Source organism: Vigna radiata, chromosome 5 (assembly GCF_000741045.1).
Source record: "Vigna radiata var. radiata cultivar VC1973A chromosome 5, Vradiata_ver6, whole genome shotgun sequence".
NCBI classification, from domain to species: Eukaryota; Viridiplantae; Streptophyta; class Magnoliopsida; order Fabales; family Fabaceae; genus Vigna; species Vigna radiata.
In genome coordinates, this window is record NC_028355.1 from 16,620,640 (window position 1) to 16,635,394 (window position 14,755).

Genomic DNA, 14,755 nt, shown 5'->3' on the forward strand with positions numbered 1-14,755 from the left:
CACTACATTCTCTATTTAAGATAATATCTTTTGAAATTTCATTTTACAACCTATTCATTAAATAGTAATACCTATCTATTAGGTAAGGCTGTATACAAGTGACATTAAGTGGATTTAGGTAAAGTCGTTATAAAAATAAGATGAATTGCTCATTAGTTTTTTGTTTTTTTTTTTAAAAAAAAAATTCTGTAAATTTAAAGTTTGGTAAATGATATAATAAGATAAGTTATAGATTTTACATGTGTCCAAGTTTGGAGTTGTTGAAGTGATGATTGATTGTGAAAGTTGTAAAAGAAATTGTTTGTGAGAGGTTTAAAGTGTTAAAAATGGTTGAAGAAAATGAAAATTGATAAAGAAGGGAGAAAACACAAGTTAGCCAAAATATCTGAGCCTTTTGCTTCTCACTGAAGCTTGTCCAATTCATTATCTGTCACTGCCACCCTTTGTATTCTTCGTTACTGTCTTTGCTCTTCCAGACTTAGAATAAGAATCACAGACACAATTTTAGAAATATTTTCTACAATATTCCATGCATATTGATATATACTTCATGACTCATGTACCAAATAAACTCTAATCTTTATGAGAATCTTGAAGAAGATGGTTTGATCATTGTCAGATATTTGATGTTTCTGATCAGTATTGTCAGGAATGCTTAATTGTCAAGGAAGCAAAGAAAACCTTTAGACGACCACATATGAAGCAAAGTTCAGACCAAACAAGAAAATCCTCTTTCAACTACGTAGGTTTGAAACATATGAGAGGGAAAATAAGATCTGATAGTATGTTAATTGCTGGAAGATTACCCAAATTTTGAATAGCAAGAATAGAGATATTTAAAACGTTTTCTCCTAAAACCATGTGACTATGGATTTAACTTCAAACACTCTTCAACATGCTGCTTAAAACCACCGTCAAATTGTGCATACATTTTCTCATCAAACACCTTGTGCACCATTTCTAAAATGTCGGTTTTGTTGAATTGGGTATATCATTTAATTATTTTACACGAGCTTCTGCTTAACCTAAAGGTAGGAAGTTAAGAAAAAAAAATCATATATGCTCTTAATAAATTAGTAGCTCCATCCATCGAACATTAAATAGTAAAAAAAAATGTAATAAATTTCATTAGATGACTTTTCTATTAAATTTTTAAAATACGCTAAGGCCTAAGAATGATTTTCAATTAAATAATGGAGAATGGAAATTGAGATTTTAAGTGTATTAGTGTAATTATTGAGAAAAAAATGATCTATTAATTATTTAAGCAGTGGTGTGATCAGGAAAAAGCAAGAACATCCTAACCCAACTCACGTGGCAGATAGGCACGTGGTCTCACGTTATGGTAGCCTCGTATAGGATATTTAAAATTGAGAAAAGATGGTATAAAAAAGGTTGTGACAAATAGATTCTTGCCACGTGTAATTGACCACCGTCTGTTTTGGCTTTTGACACGAGCGTAACACTCACATGCTCGCTGACAGAGTGACACACTACCCATCCTTCTCAATCACGTGCACCTTGTGCCCACGCCTCTTAAATAATCATAATCATCCTCTCAAATTTAAATACCAAATTCTTATAATATATATAAATTATATAATCACTTTATTTTACCATTTTAACTCTTATAGTTAAAACTTTCTTTAAAATAAATAAATATCAAAATTCATAAATGTATACACCACCGAGAGTGCGTATCATTTTTCTATTTTAATTTACATAATCACATTGTGTCCTTTGTTACCATTCCACAGAAGTTAGCTATATTTTCATTTTCTTAATTACTTAAATAATCTGAATTAAATTCAAATAATTCTATTCTATATTAACACAGTCGTAAAACATACATGTAATTAATTTATCCAAATTAAATAAAATATTTAAGTAAAAGAGTGTCACATTAATTATATATCACAATTTTTTTTATCATATTTATTAATTTTAGAGTGAGAATTTAACTTAAAAAATGAAATATGTAAATATTTGAAATTAAAGAGATAAAATTTACACGCTCTTCTTTATTTTATAATTAAATTTAACCCGCTTTCTCATAAGTCACGTTAGGTATGGTTGAGACTTAAAGGTTATTATAGTTTGCATGCTTCTCATACATACTACTTCTTCTAATTAATTATATTTAATTATTATAAAAATTACATCCATCACTAATAATTTAGTGCATTACTAATAACTAATAATTTATTATAATACCTTGTATAATATCATATTACTAGTGTATATATACAATATTCATCCGAATGGTCTGATAATTTTATTAAGCAATAATTATATCATGAGAAACAATACTAGGATTTGATTTGATATTTTCCAATGACTATCTTTACTAAATCATGTTTCTAAATTTAGTAATATTGTTTACTATATGTTGTATAATATGTACTTTATTTTTTGGTAGTTGTTATTCTATAATTTAAAGTCATACGAAAGTGACATGAAAATACGTTTTAATTTCAGATGAGTTATAAGAAACCAAATTATAAATATGAAAAAAATGTAAGGAATATGAATAAAAGACGAAGTAGGGTAGTGGATATAGAAATAGTATGATTTTTCTTATAATTGAAGCAATAAAGTATTAAGAGGAGAACCTTATCCATTATTCATTAATTTCTACGAGATTAGAAATAGTGGCTGCATAGGGATTGTCGTCATGATAAATTCACAGTTATTAGCACTCTTTTACTTGTCGGTGGATGACACGTGGCACAGAACACCAGAATTTATTCACACTTACATCAACATCACATGCATGTCTTCCTTCTCCTCTTCATTTTTACTTTTACTTTCAACGGATATTATTATTTAATATTGCTGTACACTCTTGGAACCATATGGTTTAATCAAGTAAAACTAAAAGCTTGAGATAAGAAATTTAATATATATACATTTGAACTGCTTATAAAACATTATTTCTTTTTCAATAACAATACTTTAAATTTTCTTTCAAGATTTATTTTGTATTTTCTTTTATATAAATTTGGTTTGGTTTTCCATATTTTTTTTCTCTTTTCTTTCAATAATTTCACATTTCTTTTAACAAATTCATGTGAAAGCTTTTTTTGTCTTATAATAAGAATCAATCATAAATTTCCTATATTAACAAGAAAATGTAAAATAATATTTGTGACGCATATTGAATTAAACTTAAATTTTATTTCATTATTTAGAAATTTTATTTTTATTTTTCATCTATGATTAATTTAATATTTGTTAGCAATAATTTTAACCATTTATAGTTTTTAAAGAATGGTTAGTGATAGGAAAAAATATTATAGGATTAATTTAATTAAGATTAAAACTAACCAAAAGAGACTAAACAAAACATTGACCTTTTTTTCTTTGAAGAATGTGCATAGATCAAGTATATGTACAAACACTACATCAATTTGAAAAAAAAATAATGATATAATAAATAAATTTATAACATTGGTAAGCAATACTATAATTGTTGAGTTTACTTTTTAAAAGTATACTTATATAATTGTGGGGCTGAATTTTTTTATCAGCAAATGTGGAGATGACAAGGACCCTTATATCTTATTCCTAGTTAATAACGGTATTAAAATGTATATTTTAAGAAAATGATCGAAAATTACATAAAGAAAAAATTTGATTTACCTTACAAAATTAAGATAACCAAAAGATATTAAAAAAAACAATTAAACTTAAATGTATAAAGACAATTGAATCGAGGGAAAACATATGTTCTCTCTACACTTACATGTAGGTAGATTTGTGAATAAGAATAAAAAAATGTATTATTTGTTCTACCAGCAATGTTTAATTAAATTATTTTATTTAATTTATAATTTTGGTAATATCACACAATATTAATCTCGGGACTTGCTGAAATCTTAACTGAAAAACTATGTCCCAATATCAAAATTGAAACTTGAAACATTAGGAAGAGAGATCTGCTTGTAAGGTAGGAGGAAGAGAGAAAAAAATATATTTAATATGTTTAGATGTAATAGTTATGCAGTAATTTAGTTTTGAACGTGAAGCCTAGCTAGCAATTAAAGGTTAAAACAGAAACAAGATTCATTGACATGTATAGAAGGAGAGATTCTTACAAGAGAATATTTATGACATGTAGCAACTTTAATTAACTTATTCTCGCAAATCAAGGAACGTGGCTACTTATCACTTGAAAATTGACTGCTAAGATAAATGATATGCTGGACCACATAATAATTTTCTTGTCTTGATTCTTCTGTATAAAAAAACAATTCATTAATGTTAAAAATATATAATAATTACTTAATTGAGAAAATATATTAGCATCTGAAAAGAAACCCAGTTCCCAAGAAACAAGAAAAATTCAAGAGGACTTAGCTATAAACTTGCTCTATCACTCTCAAATGGGTTTGGTTTTAAACAAACTAAAGTGACAACTATATCCCTTTACCATATTTAATTAACTAGCTCTCCATCCTCAAAGCTAGCCTTCACTCTACACTTTAACTCTTCTACTTTTTATAATGCATAGTCTGTACTCAAAAAATAAACTAATCTTCTGTTAGGAATCACGATTAAGATTTAAGTCAAATATCAGTGATATATATAAAAGATTAAACACATTTATCTTTCACTATCATCTCCATCTAAAATTTTTACTATTTTTATATTTTATAATAATATAATCTTTCACTTTTTATTATTATATGTTAACAGCACTTAATTTAGTTGATCTTAGTTATTAATATCACACTTAATTTAATGTTAACAGCATTAGTTTGGTAAATAATAAAAGATCTTTTATATATATATTTCATATTTTGCCACATGTATATTCTTACAAATATTACATGACTTTTTCTTAAGTCTACCTGGGATGCTCGTGAGTAAAGTCTCATTCACTGTAAATATCTTAATTTTGAATATGTATTGTAACCTTTTATGATCTTAAGCACTTTTTCTTAAACAAGTACATGCTACGTATCTCACTATTATTTTTAGCAGTTTCTAAGATATTAACACTGCTTCATCAACATGCTGATTTGACTAAATTTAAATTTGTAATCTATGTAACATTTTAAATTTTAAAACACAAATTTGTATATTCTTTCAATATTGTTATTATTATTATTATTATTATTTTCTGTTACGTAGGAGTAACGCAAGAAGAGATATAGAAGAACCCTACACTAAGAAAAGCAGAGAAAACATAGAAAATCAAAACTGAGTTCAAAAGAAAAAGAAAAGGTAATAGCAAATAACCAAAGTAACTTGAATCACAAATTCTTGCAGTTTCTTTTAACTCAATTAAAGCCTCTTATTATTTATATTTTACGCTTTATTATTTTTTGGACAGGAGACTTTTTTTTTTTTTTAATTTTTTTTACATTGGCAAAAGGGAAAAAATAATAAATAAGTAAAAAAAAAAAAAGAAAGAAAAGAGTAGTCCCATATAGGTGTCCGTTTGTCCCCTTTAAACGCAAATAAACCCTCTTCTGCTTTTCTCTCTCACCACTGAAAACCACAACTTTGGCACACTTTGTGTCTGGAACTCCCTATACTTTCTCACTTCACCTTCTTCTTCATAATTTTCCTTGAACCGACGAGAACAACCAGAAGCCATGGAAGCACAAGAGTTCTTCCAGAACACCTTTTACCCTCAATTCCCCTCCGACAACATCACTCCCTCTAACACCAACGCCTCCACCACTGACCACTTCATCGTCGAAGACTTCTTCGACTTCTCAAACAGCGACGAGGCTCCCCTCATCGACGCCACCTTTGACTCTCTCCCCACTGACCACTCTTCCACCCTAACTAACCTCGACACCACCACCAACAACTCCAATTTCTCCGCCACCGATGCTCATTTCTCCGGTGACCTCTCCCTCCCGGTACACACCTCTCTCTAAACTCTATACATCTCTTATGCTAACAAATGCAATTGCTGCCTATCTCTAACTTCTATACTCTCCCCAAATCCAAAATTTTTAATTTCAATAAATTTTATTTTTTTCTTTTTTTCAATTCTCATGCCACGTCCAATCAATACAACAAATTCTTGTCCTTATTACATACACGCTTTTCGCTTTTGTTAATGTTGCAATTTCCTTTTCTTTCACTGATATTATAATTTTTTTAAATAACAAATTAATTGTGTGTGTGTGTGTGCGCAGTATGATGATCTTGCTGAATTGGAGTGGCTGTCGAAATTCGCCGAGGAATCCTTTTCCAGTGAGGATTTACAGAAGCTGCAGCTGATATCCGGTGCCGGAGTGCAAAAGGACACCACATCGGAAACGCGAGACCCGAACCCGGCTCTGTTCAACCCGCAAGTATCGGTTCGGGGGAAGGCGAGGAGTAAGCGGACTCGTGGGCCACCATGCAATTGGTCGTCTCGACTGGTTGTCCTCTCTCCGAACACAATGTCTTCGGAGTCTTCTCATTCAGACAGCGGTAAGAAGGTCGCCCCGCGGAGGAGGGATGTGAGCGAAGGCAGCAGTGAGGGCAGGAAGTGTCTGCATTGCGCAACGGACAAAACGCCACAGTGGCGGACGGGTCCCATGGGTCCTAAAACACTTTGCAATGCATGCGGCGTGAGGTACAAGTCCGGCAGGCTGGTGCCGGAGTACAGGCCCGCCGCAAGCCCAACCTTCGTGCTGACAAAACACTCGAACTCGCACCGGAAAGTGTTGGAGCTGCGACGGCAGAAGGAAATGGTGAGGGTCCAGCAGCAGCAATTGCTCCATCTGCAACATCAGCAGAACATGATGTTCGATGTTCCATCCAACGGTGAGGATTATTTGATCAATCAACAATGGGCTCCGACTTCCCACACCTCATCTAATCTCCTGCTAGACTAGGAAAGTTGTTTTCCTTAATTTCCTACCTAATTTTTCTAGGGATTTATTTTATTTCTTTTTCTGTAATTTGAAAATTTTCACTTTATGCTATATGTAGACTGCTCTCATGTTTCTTCAAGTCATTTTGACAGACTTGAAAACTCCGAAAACTCCGAAAACTAAAAATTTTCCCAATTCATTTCTTTATCTCTTTAAATTATGATATAGATGGGTAGTACTAGTATATAAAAATAAATAATATTCAAGTGTTTAATATTACTAGTGGGTAATAACAGTTGCTTTTCTATATATGGACCACTTCAACAAAGTCTAACTCAATTTTTCGAAGCAATTAAAGACTTTAACTACCACTGTACGGTTCGAAACCTCCTAAATTTCTAATCTACCAAAAACAATAATTATTAATATATTGTTTCTGTGTCATAAAAGGAGGATAAGCATTCGAATGATATAGAACCATGCAAATACATCCATTCATGTTTCTCAGTCCTCAGCACAAAAGTTTCAGTTTTTCCTAAATTTTCTTATTTTTTCTTTCTTATATACATATCATCCTACCCTACACATTGCTGTTAAAATTATAATTCATGTATATTTATTTTCTCTTTGCCTTTTTTAAATCATCCACTTTTATAATTTTTTTTTTTGTTCCAACTATACATCAGATTTGTCTTATGAGAATGATGATTAAATGTTTTTTCCCAAATAAAGTATAATCCTAAATAGTCCTTCTTAGAGTAAAATTATAATTCCACACCGAACTATGAAATTACGATTCTTATACATATATATGAGTGTTGTTTTTATAAGTAATTACGATTCTTAGTTCCTGAAATATATATTTTAAACGTAAAACTATATATTAATAAATGATTTAATAAAAATAATACAAAATCTTATTAAAATAAATTTGAATTTATTATTTTGATACCATATAAACTTTAACTTTAGCTGAACTTAAATTTGATACAAAAATATCTTTTGAGATTAAAAAATCTTAACTTAATTTCTTTTTAAAAAATAACAATAATTAATAAATTTAACCGAAATGTGAAAACACTAAGCTACTTATATATCTAAAATTCTCTTTCTAGACTGATTTTACTGAATTGAATGACCAAATCAGTTCAGCGTTTGTGACATGAACAGTTCTTGAAAGTTATATATATATAATTGATAAGAAAGGTACATCATAGATGCATATCATATTAAATCTAAATTTGTAAGATATTCCATATATAATTTGAAAAAGTAATTCAGTGTAAGATAAAAGATGTTAGAAGAGAAGTAGTGGATAAAATAAGAAGAAAATGATTATAAGATTGATAAAAAAACAATTACAGAGAATTAACATGGGAAGAAGTGAAAAAGGTTCCCTCTGTGAAACACTAAATAGACATGAGATATGAGAATGAATCATCAAACAGTTTGAGGAAATGAATATAGTAAATAAACGTAAGAGTAAAAGTTGGTTTGTTCTTAAAAGTTAGAGTGTTGAATTTTTCATGCACGTGAAAGAATTTGTTCTTGCTTGGTCTGAGCTCAGTTCACAATGCATGTGACAGAAGATGGAAAAAGGAAACTTCACAGCCATTTCTCCACCTCCATCACTCCCATGTGATTCATCTATTTTCAACTAATTAGCTCATTGGCTAAGTAATCAAATCGAGAAAAAGAATTTTCACGAATGCATTTTATATACTTCTCCGACTGTATGTACGACCTCAGACAACACAAATCCAGAGGACTATATTATATCTTATACTATATTATATAATATAACCTTACTTTATCAAGATAACGTCTTCCATCACTGTTAATTGTGTTATTAAATTACTCATTTCAATAGCTAAATATGAATCTTCTCTTCTTTCTTTTTTTTTTTTCCCTTTTTCTTTTGCTTGAAATTGTAGGTTGCGTGTTTTCTTCAGTCAATATATTATAAAAAGTCTCAAAAGAATATGCAGAGAATAAAGCAAAAAAGAAAAGGGAAGAAGAAGCTTATTTAATTTACCCCAATCTTATTTATAAACAAAAGCTCGAGTATATTAAATTAATAAGCAGTGCATTATTAGACTGAGAGGAAGCTAAGATTGCGGTGGTCACATGACACTCTTCCACTGTACCAATGAGTGATGTATGAATACACACTAATAATATATATATACGTATACTACTTGTATGGCAAATGGCAAATACGTACGTAGTCACAAGACTCAACCCTAATAAAAAAAAGTCTCACAAGTCATTCTCTATACTCACACTACCTTCATGCATTTATTTAAGGCCACCACGTATGTTGTTTTCCATTGTCCCTTTGCTCAGATTGAATTTCGAATATTTTTTTCTTTCTCATATATGATTAATTAATTCTGCAATTAAAGTAATAGCACCTCAGATAGATAAAGATTCTTTCACAAGCCATTTTCATGAAAACCTAAGTCAGTTCAAAACGTGTTAGTCTGGGCTGTTTCTCACCTCCCAAGCCCAAACTAATGAAACTAGGGTTTATTTCCTACACTTTATAACTTCTTCCCTCACATTCACAATGTAAAAAATAACAATATCCTTAAAATTTCACTGTTGACTATAAATAAGATCAATTTATAATATTTATAAACTTCATTTTAAAAACTGATTTTATGAAATTAAGTTAGACTTAAAGTTTATTTCTTAACTATAACATATCATACATCTTTTTCTCAAATGATGGAAATAGAGACTTGATTATACATGATTCAAAAGTTATTTTTGTTCATTCAAATATCGTGTGGCTCGATTTTAATCTACGATTTGAACAGATTTTGATCTAAAAGGTTTGATAAATAAAATATTAAATAAGGTATACAGAAAATTAAGCATATTGACAGAGGTGTAATCTGAATACATGATTAGGAAGATTGAAAAGACAAAAAATGAGCGTTCTTAAATATGTGATAATATAAACAAAGGAGAAGGCCATATTTTGCAAATAAAAAAAAGTAAGGTTAGATATTGATGTCTCCTTAGCTATAAGCCATACACATCTTTGACCAAGCTTCATGCAGAAACAAGAAGTTGCTTGAAGCCATTCCAATTCCACACACGAAGTGGACAAAACAACCCTTCATATTTACTACTTAGAATATTAAGATCATGGCTAGCTACATGCCATGCCATATGCATAGTGCCATTTAAATTTGCAGGTTTTCCTTTAAAAAAATAATACTGTTCAACTGCATGAGCATGGGGTAGTATTTGCCATGTTCGTCAATAGTTTATTCTTTACTCACTTTCATAACAACACCCTCCATATTGCTTCAACAAATATCTAATGCATTAAATAAACAACAATATCAGAAGACACGTTAGGAGGATAAAAAACTATGTTTTGTGTAGTTTAGGACCATTTAATATGCTTGCTTACAGTGTCCGTAGTTAAAAAAAGATTCAACATTTGTTGATTAAGTATATGTAAATAAGAATTTGCTACACATTTAGCCGAAGTAGAACTTGTTGGAAATAAACTAAAATGTTGACAAAAACACCTTTTATTTTAACTAAATTTTATTAAGAGTTAAAAAACTTCTTTAAACGGTTACTAGAATTAACTAAACATCTTTTAACTTGTTTTTCTTATTCAATAGACTCAAATTTAAGGCTTGTTATGAGATAACAAGTATCTTTAAAAAAGATTAATTATGTTCAAATTAGATATAAAGTCTTAAAAGTATCCTCTGTAATGATTATATTAAAAGTCTTAAAAAAACACATAGGAAAGCAAAATGACAACAGTTGCGTGTATTATTAAGCACTTTGGATAAATAAAGTAGTAGTAGAGGCTACGAGGTACGACGGAGTGAGGGTCTCACATGGTCATGTATGGTTATGACGGAGACATAGTCTCTTTCGTCAAGGCTGTTTTCAGAGAAGATGGAGACATGTCATTTTTTGTCTACACTTCACTTTATTTACCTGCACATCATGTCCCCAAAAAACTATACTCAACATAATTTCCTCCAACTTTTCAAACGTCGGTTCTCACATACCATATCTGAATTAATCAGCCCCCAAACTACACTTATTATAGATGACGCAAGTAAATGCACTGATTCTAATGCTATTGCTAACAAGTTCAGGAACATGCATGAGCAGAAATGATGACCAGGTGAATCACCATTTTTTTGTTTTTTATTCACCAACTGAGGTTTGCATAGGTTGATCTGTAAAACAATTTGCACTGGAATGATCACACATTTTATGGGAACCGTTGCAACTGACACAACAAGATCAAAGGATTCTCCCAATATACTTGTTATAGTGAAGTGTCTAGAAAACTTGAAAACAGTTAACAGGTAGAACATCACAGCAAAGTAAATAATGTCTCTGATCTGCCCATCAATTGTCTTCAAAACCTCTTATCGCGGGGTGCTGAGACCCATTTCTGAGAAAAAGGATAAAAATTACATAAGCAAAGGCTTACAACAGGAAGTCTTATCTACACAACAGAATAATAACTAAGCAAAGCAAGTGACTTTTAACACAAACAGTACCAGAGCAAAAAATCAAAGCGACGCAGTTCGTGAAAAAATGGCTGTGAATATGTAAAAAGGCTGAAGCTTGAAGGTAAATAAACATACAAGGTAGCAGCAGGCAGGCATTGCATCCTTTGGTTTTACATGGAAATTGAAAAGGAGAATTATAGATGAATTATTTTGTTCACATCCCAGATTTGGTTTTACACATTTACTGAGAACTTGATAGTTTTAGCTTCTACATTCCAAATATCATTTTTTACTTTTTAAATGGGTTTCCAAATGCTATTCATCACATGGATGAAACCAATGAATAACAAGCATAGCATTGTTGTCACCTAAGTTGTTTATTGAGACAACGCTTAGGAAAAGTATAATTGTCTATGACAGAAACGGGATCAGAATTATACAGAAAATGAGAAAAAGTCCCCTGAATATAGTATGATCACGCTCACAGAGACTTGGCGGTCTGCACTTCTCAAATGAAAGGATACCCTTCTCTGGATCCTCCGTCCCATTTATAACCAACTGCATGCCTTACTCCGTTTTGTTCAATCCCCTAATTACAAGAAACTTACTGAATCTAACAATTAACTAACTAAGACCGTTAACTAACATGTACTAAATAATGTGAGAGTTGAATCTCCCCTCTTATCCTTTGGAAATCAGAATTTTAGTAAACCTTAAGTGTTCTCTGGCCACACCATGATCCAAGTCGTTCTGTTCCAGTCTGTCGTGTGTTCTCTCAGCCCTCAGTTACTGTTGTGTCCCTGTATTCTCTTTAATTTGATCACCCTTCTGTTGCAGTATATTCTACATTCTGAAACAGTTCGTTCAAGATTCATCTTTCTCTACAGTGTCTTCTTCTATTTTACCATTTTTTAATTCTCTGGTTTGGGTTTTTAAATTTAAACATTTATAAACTAACATGTATAAAATAATTGTTTTAGTTCATACAATTCAATAGCTAACCTAATCACAATGTAGCAGCCCCACTATAGAATTTTCAGTGTCTTCCTTCCCAAGGTTGATAACTGCACTGAGTAGTTCTTTATTTAGTGTGAACTATAAAGAATGAAATACATGCGACGCCTTCGTAATGGCAGAAAGGTGAATATTCACTACGATGAGTTGATATGTACAGAAGTTCTACCCAAGAATATGGATAATCCACTGTGTCCACTTATGACTTTCTAGATAGGAAAAATTAAATGCAATAATATGAATCAAAGCTCAGATCTTGGTTCAACAAAATATTTTATTGCTTCAAATGTGGTCTATTGTACGTACCTTGATATCATTTAGGTACAGATCATATCCTTAATTATACAACCTAAGTAATCGGTTCTTCCAAAGATTCAAGGGTAACAATGAGGGGATTTGGAATGGCAACTTGGTGGTGAGCATGTGTGCACTTTGCAATGGATAAATCAAGGCTTTCCAGGTTCATATGCATGAGCTTCGAAAGTGAAAGTCAACAAGCACAAACAACTCATGGAGTGTTTGTTTGTGTTGGAGAGGCTATAGCTCAGGTTGTAGGATATGTTTTGAATTAAAAGGTCTAAAGATCATTTGACAAATTCAGAACACAAACTTCTTGAGTCTTTTGAGACCCTCAACCTAGAAGCAACATTTTGGCTGCTTTTACATTGAATAAAATCTGGCTTCGGTGTATTGATAAAAAAATTTCCTATTAACTTGATATTATCTTACTGTTTCAATAATATCAACTCTATCAAGACAACATTCATCATAAAAAAGTCAGTTGCCAAATAAATGTTTCCAAATATAGTGCACATTCGGATTCACATCGAACCATCCAAAATTATGTTGAAATAACAACTGATGTAATTTTAGATAAATGTTCATATGTTTAGTCTAACTTCAAGTTGTTGATTACGGGGCCAACATTAATTGAGTTGAGGTAACTTTAAAAAGCTTTTGTATTGTATAAAAAAATTTAGAGTTTTACAACTAACTAGCTTTTAGAATAAAAATCGCCAAACATAAATCACTTCACTTCAAAAACACTTTTGCGAGTTCACTCAAACTCACATAAAGCCATCCACCCAATTCCCATTTTAACCAAAATAAATTTTAGAAAAGAATGTTCATTTAAAATCAAGTTTGTAAACTCCAATTCAAAGACAGTCTTAGTGTGGTACAACTACACTGCAATCCAACTACTACACAGTGTGAATCAGTGAGAAAATAATAAAAGAAAATCACAAAAATATTACGAACAATGGACATAGAAAGAACTATCACAATGTAAAGTGATGGATATTCTCCACCAAATATAAATTTCATTGCTCCTACTGTTTTAATGCCGCTAAACTTCACTTTATTTACTTTTCTATCAGTTCTTCAATATGAATGTGGACACAGTAGTTTTGAGGCCGCTCCCTAAGCAACAATACAATCTTATATAGGACAATGGATATGCGAGGTTAAGGCTGCGTACAATGACACCACCCATTCCTTCACATAGCGAGGAGCCTCTGACACAAGAGTACGTCAGTATTTTTTAGTTTTTTATTCTCCTCAGATTATCAGACGATATATTATTAACAAGAGCTCACAGGCCACTCTGAAAGCAAAACTACAATCTTGTATAGGTTAAAAATAACCTGATAGCAACTTCCTCTTGTTTTGCTAAAATATAGACACAGCAAGTTGCCTAATCATGAACACAATGAAACAAGCACTGAGACTATACGATGCATAATAGATAGGGATATGGAACTCGAAGAAATGATAATGCGGTTAGTTTGAGAAAAACTCAGTATGCCTTAGTTTGATTGGGTAGATGACATTAATAAAAGAGGGGAAGTAGCAATGAAGCTTACAGAGAAGAAAGGGGTAAAAAAGAATTGGAGAAATCAAACTCCGGGATTGGCACTGCAGAGCATACCCTGGGACAACGACCTCGACCTACTCGAATCGATGCCTAGACAAGAAGTGAGGCGCGCCGACGACACCGCCGAGTGCAGCGGAAGCAGCGACTGCAGGCAACCGAGCTCCCCACCCACCCACCTGAACAAAAAAAAATAAAAGAAGCGCAGAATAAACATAAAATCCAATTGGGTCGAAGAAAAGGGATCACTTGGTAGGGGAAACAGTCTTGCCTGGCCGTAACCGGAGAACGAGTTTTGAGGAGAAAAGCTGAGGGTGTGGGCTTGGAAGCTGGTTTTGTGATGGTGGATTTGATAAAGGACAATGCTGGTTGGGAAACAGATCTATAACGAGAAGCCATTGCAGCCACCCACCAAATTCCAGAGTTAGGGCTTTCACTTGTCACCGTTCAAGAAAGGGTTTTGCTGAGGGTTTTGTCCTTTTTCACTATTATTTTTCTTGTTCTTCTTCTGCTTCTTTTCTTTTTTTCATTTTTTTTTC

The 14,755-nt window shown here is 31.7% G+C and overlaps 2 protein-coding genes across 4 annotated transcripts; one reads left to right on the top strand and one right to left on the bottom strand.

Annotated features, from left to right (window-relative positions):
- The first annotated feature begins 5,467 nt into the window (after window positions 1-5,467).
- LOC106761542 (GATA transcription factor 12) lies at window positions 5,468-7,019 on the top strand. The gene is given in 3 exon segments (XM_014645103.2): window positions 5,468-5,876; window positions 6,159-6,795; window positions 6,798-7,019. Coding segments are annotated over 3 exon segments (942 nt in total). The 5' UTR covers window positions 5,468-5,603; the 3' UTR covers window positions 6,830-7,019.
- Window positions 7,020-10,974: 3,955 nt separating this feature from the next.
- Window positions 10,975-14,710, bottom strand: LOC106761364. Of its 3 annotated transcripts, none has more exons than XM_014644913.2 (3): window positions 14,488-14,709; window positions 14,274-14,395; window positions 10,975-11,268 (listed from the first exon to the last, which is right to left on the bottom strand). In XM_014644913.2, exons 1-3 carry the CDS (start codon window positions 14,613-14,615, stop codon window positions 11,243-11,245), a joined length of 276 nt encoding a protein of 91 aa, XP_014500399.1. In that variant the 5' UTR covers window positions 14,616-14,709; the 3' UTR covers window positions 10,975-11,242. The 3 variants fall into 3 exon arrangements, with proteins under 3 accessions (XP_014500399.1, XP_014500398.1, XP_022636495.1); XM_014644912.2 differs by having other exon boundaries at window positions 14,209-14,395; window positions 14,488-14,707; XM_022780774.1 differs by lacking the exon at window positions 10,975-11,268 and adding an exon at window positions 11,313-12,179 and having other exon boundaries at window positions 14,209-14,395; window positions 14,488-14,710.
- Window positions 14,711-14,755: the final 45 nt, after the last annotated feature.

Bases quoted from the DNA above. Each gene is read 5' to 3' on its own strand.
- LOC106761364 (XM_014644912.2), bottom strand. From the start codon at position 14,615: ATGGCTTCTCGTTATAGATCTGTTTCCCAACCAGCATTGTCCTTTATC. The intron at 14,396-14,487 runs GCAAGACTGTTT...TTTTTTGTTCAG, and splicing joins CGTTCTCCGGTTACGGCCAG to GTGGGTGGGTGGGGAGCTCG.